This window comes from Myripristis murdjan, chromosome 22, assembly GCF_902150065.1.
Source record: "Myripristis murdjan chromosome 22, fMyrMur1.1, whole genome shotgun sequence".
Lineage (NCBI taxonomy): Eukaryota > Metazoa > Chordata > Actinopteri > Holocentriformes > Holocentridae > Myripristis > Myripristis murdjan.
Genome location: NC_044001.1, coordinates 7,071,712 through 7,077,209, shown reverse-complemented (window position 1 = coordinate 7,077,209; position 5,498 = coordinate 7,071,712). Strand labels below are relative to the sequence as shown.

The 5,498-nt window shown below is 38.0% G+C and overlaps 1 protein-coding gene across 1 annotated transcript; it reads left to right on the top strand.

Annotated features, from left to right (window-relative positions):
• The first annotated feature begins 494 nt into the window (after positions 1 to 494).
• Positions 495 to 4,764, top strand: LOC115380671 (enhancer of rudimentary homolog). The gene is made up of 4 exons (XM_030081805.1): positions 495 to 628; positions 1,193 to 1,280; positions 2,698 to 2,818; positions 4,431 to 4,764. Exons 1-4 carry the CDS (start codon positions 626 to 628, stop codon positions 4,531 to 4,533), a joined length of 315 nt encoding a protein of 104 aa, XP_029937665.1. The 5' UTR covers positions 495 to 625; the 3' UTR covers positions 4,534 to 4,764.
• The last annotated feature ends 734 nt before the right edge of the window (positions 4,765 to 5,498 follow it).

Below are 5,498 nucleotides of genomic sequence, written 5' to 3'. Positions count from 1 at the left end.
CACTGAGCATCCGGTTTCTAGCGTGAGCTACTTCCGGCTCACGCTGAGCTGAGAAGACTTTCAAATTCAAGACTTTTAAATTTACAGGTTTGGACATCGAAATAATTAGCGTATGCAATAGTTTCAGTATCGTTAAGTGAGTTCGGTGTGGTATAATCGCGTTTCTTTTTTTTTTCTTAATTAATGTATATATTTGTTTATTTTGGTGTGGTATGTTTTGTTTATGCTGTATTTCTCTCGCTCTTTTTATATTAACACCTAAATGCTTAATCTATTAGTTAACCGTATGCCTTGAAATAAAAACAAAAACAATAATAATAATAAAAAAAAGTTTTGTTTTTTATTTGACTTTGTCTTTATTTTATTTTGGTTAAGCAAAATTTAAAAAAAAAAAAAAAAAACACTGCTGTCGTTTTGAGTTGGCTTTGTCCACCAAATATATCGTTTTTAAGGCAACAATGACCGGAAAACCACCAAAATAAAACAATCAATGAAGTGGATTAGAAGCACGGGGGGCTGTGGTTAGTTATTCTTCCGGTGTCAAAGGTCAGCTCTTCGGTCCTAGAAGACGCAAGGGAGCTGGAAAACTGGGGAACTAAACCATAACAGATTCTCGAAAAAAAACATGGTCAGTATGTAATGAAGTGACATCGCGTTTTTAGAGACAAACTTTGCAGTTTTGTGGCGAAAATCACGAGAGTTTAAGTCTTAAAGCAGCCGATCAGGTGTCCGTTAACGATGCCAGGTTAGCATTAGCATTAGCATTTAACGTTTAGTGGGGGATGGTTCTCTTCACCAGACCTGCTTTTTTAAAATTATTGTTATTTTTTGTGACCAAATTAAACATTAATGTTAATTTTAACTATATAGAGGGCCTTACAACAGGACTGATTTGCTTTTCTCGGTTTTTTTAATCTGTGTTTAATCATCTATTTCTGCATTTATCAGACAGGTATGGGGGATGCCATGCTTTTCACAGATATTAAAGTCTAACTACTGTACTTAGTGCCTTCATCTGTCTGGGTTTCTGCGTTTTATGAAGATTGGTTGGTGATAAATGAAGTCGTAAATTAACTGCAGAACGCTTTGTCACAAGTGTTTTGAGTCTACTTCTGAATATAATAAGCTTTACAGTGAAAACAGGGTTGAAATGAGTTTTCTAAGCACTGTCTAACGTGTGTTTCTCTCTCAGTCCCACACAATCCTGCTGGTGCAGCCCACCAAGAGGCCAGAGGGAAGGACGTACGCTGACTATGAATCAGTCAATGAGTGTATGGAAGGTAAGTCAGAGGTGTTTCTGTCCGCTGAGCTTTTAAAGAACTTTTAAAGGACTTAAGGCTGCTTTTTTGAATGATTGAATGAATGATACTCTATTAATCCTTTGCAGGAAATTACATTGTCCCTGTTATTTTTCCACCTAGGTTAAATCTGTTTCTATCCATTGCTGACATTGTGTTTACATGTTCACATGGAATGGCTGTGTGACAAAAAACACCTGAATATACTCTGCAACCGTTTTAAAACAAACTCAGGATACAAAGTAATCCAAAGTTTATGGAAGTTTATGTCATTTCGTCCAAAAAAAAAAAAAAAAAAAAAAAAAGAAGACCTTGTTTGTTGAGCATCACTTAAAATATAATGTGTGTTCAGCAGTAATATTCTGTTTTATTCAGGACAGTCAAGTCTTACACACACACATACACACACACACACACACACAAAACTCCTCCAAACAAACCAGACAATGTCTTATCGGATTAGGACAAATCCATATAAAATACCTGAGATCTACCAATATCATTTGTTATACTTACATACATGTATACCATTTACAATTGTCTACACACTTCTGATACCCAGTGGCGCTCTTTGTTGTATTTTTCTTATTTCTGTGTACATTATTTACACATATATTCAGTGGCCACTTCATTGGCTCCACCTGTACAATCTAATGCAGCTCAGTGCAACAGCTTGGCCATAAATTCTACCTTTTAACAAATTTAAAATGTTTGATTTTTGTTGGAGAATCTGTAAATTTAATTCTATGTTTATTACTGAGGTTGTCGTTTCCGGAGGTCTTGTACTGGACTACATTATATTGATAGGTGTTTCTAATTTTTTGTCCTCCCTAATTATTTACAAAGACAGGGACAGAATAGTGGAAACAGCTCTCCATAAAATGCAGTCCAGTCCAACAGCAGCACTAACTATGAGCTCAGTGCCAAACATACAATTGAATGAACACCTCTATTACTGTGACAAAAAGAAAACCTCAGCATTATAGGCAGCAGGAAAGGAAATTTTATAGCACAACAGTTGGATTAGATTGGATTAGATTGTGCAGGTGAACCTGATAAAGTGGCCACTGTGTGTATTGTATTTGCAAGTGAGATGTTAAAATGCAGACTGCCTGTAGGACTTATGTGGAGATGTTGGGAATACATTGTGCATGTAAATATTGCTTCAAATTGTAATGAGAACTCGAGATATATAAATTTGGCTTCTATTAGACCAGCTCTTATAAAATTAGAGTTTATAGATTTAAACTAGCATTTGCATTTTAGACATAAAGCTCACAATTATCAGTTAGAAAAATTCCTAAACAACAGAACATGTATGTTGTGTCGCTCTGTCATTCCTCTACAATGGATTTATCAAAAGATTAGGGGAATAATATCTGTTGTGTCCCCTGCACAGGTGTGTGTAAGATGTATGAGGAGCATTTGAAGCGAATGAACCCCAACAGTCCATCAATAACATACGACATCAGTCAGCTGTTTGACTTCATCGACGACCTGGCCGACCTCAGCTGTTTGGTGTAAGTTTGACTTGGAAACAGGCTTCAGTGAAAGGATGCTTTTAGCTCAAAGAGAAGGTGCTAAAAAACTATTTTGAATGAATGTTGTGTTCTCTGCAGTTAGTGTGAAGTTGATGTATCAGTTTGCAGATTTACTGGGCTGTTATTTGCCTTTTGTTAAAAATTGTAGTCATTGTCATGCACCTCTCATGTGATGGATAGGTTTGATTATACATTTAATGTATAATTTATCAGTACTACTCTGGTTTTCAGTGGGAAATCCTTAATCAGAGCTGATTGCAGTGCAACATTTTGACTGTTTTCAACACAAGTATGCAAAAAATATATGCTTGCATGCTCAATAATAATACATTTAACTTACATAATGTATGCTTACATATACAAACACACTTAATAATGATGTTAATAGAATATTTAATGATCCACCTTGATTGTATACCACATTTACAGCATGACAAGTATGAAGGTAATGCTGTATTCAGATAGATTCACAAAACAACTAAACAAGATGATTTCTCACTTTGGTGTGAAGCTTGACGGTCACTGTCCTGTAGCTGACTCCGCCAGTGAAAAAGACAAAGTACAATGTCACATTTGTGCTGGACCACATGGGCTTAAATTTATATTTTATAATTTTGGATTGTAACTTTATCTTAGAAATCCCAGTGTAGTTGTTTTTTTTTTTTGGTTATGCTGTTTTGGGAAAAAATGGCCCCTGTGGAAGTACTTTGCTGCCTTTGGTGTCTCAGCAATTCAGTTACTTTAACACTTTATCATTCTAAGAGAACCTATCACAATTATGTCTGTTGATTTTTATAGATTTTCATTTGGAGTAATGATGTATATGTGTGGATAAAACTAAAACAAAACACTTTACATTATTCACACTGAGGCATGTTTCATCGTCAACTGGTTAAAAAAAATCTGGTCACAAAGCTTCCAGATTATATTTTCATGTCAAAAATATATAACGCCTAACCTTCTTAAGTATGATGTTACACACAACCTTTTTTAATACAGTCTCCCACTATCGCGTCTTTGCTCTGTTGGCTTTCATCTGTTTGGTGATTTGGTAGTGTATGTGTTCTGCTTTGAAAGGTCCTCATACTTGTGGAAACAGTGTGGGAAAATCTACAACTTAGAATAATTTCATTCGCATACTGCTGACACTCTGAAACTCACTGCCTTAAGCTCAGTCCTATTAGATGCATCGATCAATTCAGAATCAGAATCAGAAATACTATATTGATCCCCGTGAGTGGTAACAAACACGCACCCTGTGGAAATATTTGAATGTGAGGTTTGTTATGAGAGATATAGATGCAGCAGGGTGGCTCGGTGGTTAGAGAGACCCAGGGTCACGTCTGCACAAATCGACCCTGCTGAAGTGCCCTCAGGCAAACCACTGACTCACTCCCAGCTCCGGGCCGAGCCTGACCTCTGAGCTCCCGGGAAGCGGACAAGCAAAAACAGAATTTCCCTACAAAGATCAATAAAGTACCACGTCGATTCATCCATGTTTGTGCAGCATCTGTTTCAGTCGAGCGCCACCTGAGCCACCAGGACAAATATCACACACCTGAAAGTCAGCTTTATTTCTCTGGTGCTGCAGGTACCGTGCCGACACACAGACGTACCAGCCCTACAACAAGGACTGGATCAAAGAGAAGATCTACGTGCTGCTCCGCCGTCAAGCCCAGCAGGCAGGGAAATGAAGCCGGTGCCAGAAGTCACTGTGGGTGGGAGGACAGAGGGTGAAACCGAGGTGGATGATGAGTGGAAAAGGGCTTGAGTGATGTTATGCAGCAGTCATATTTTCCTATCTGTAAGTTGCTTTTGAAAAAAAATCTTCTGTTTTTGTTTTGTTTTTTTTCCCCCTTTGAGGGGATGTTTATTTTGTATTAACATGTCCAAGTTGTTAATAAAGATTTGCTTTAAATAAAAACCAAGCATATTGTGATTTTTGAATCAAGGGCATGAAGTGGATTTTTCTGTTGTAGGCTATATCATACCAGTCTTTTTTCTTTGTCTTTACTAAACTTTTCTTCTTACCACTTTCCTTTCACTCTTCTTTTTTTCACCAGGTCTGTCACTCTAATTCTTTTACTTTTTCTTTTTTTTTTATTGAGTATTTATTTTTCTTTCATTTTTTTCTTTCTTGTTTTTTCCTTCTTTTTCTTTATTTCAGCAATTCCTGTTACCAAAGGAAAGCGACGACAAATGACAATTTATGCTGTTGTCGCTCATTTAGCCGTTTTCCCTCTTCGCTCAATACGATGGCAAATAAGCGCGTCTTGAAATATTGATTTCCTATTGGACGCGGAAACAACATCGCACATTTTCTTAGCCCCCTCTTTATTTTTATTCTTAGTTTTATTTTTTTATTTATTCGTTTGCTCGGCTCGCGACAAAAAATGTACCCCTTACCGTATCCTTTTCTCGGAATAATAAGCTGTTAACGGTGATGAAGGAGCGTTATCGCAGAGCGGGGATTTTCGAAGCGTCTGCGGCCGCCTGAAGGAGCGCAAGACGCGGGCAGCCTCCGCTCGCCGACTCGCTGCAGCTGGAGCCTCGTCGCCTCGCACTGTTTTCTCCACCTTTGTGTTGTGATCGGCTCCCAGTCTGTTTCTCACACCCACCCCGGCCCCCTCCACCTCCCCCCTCCTCCTCCTCCTCCACC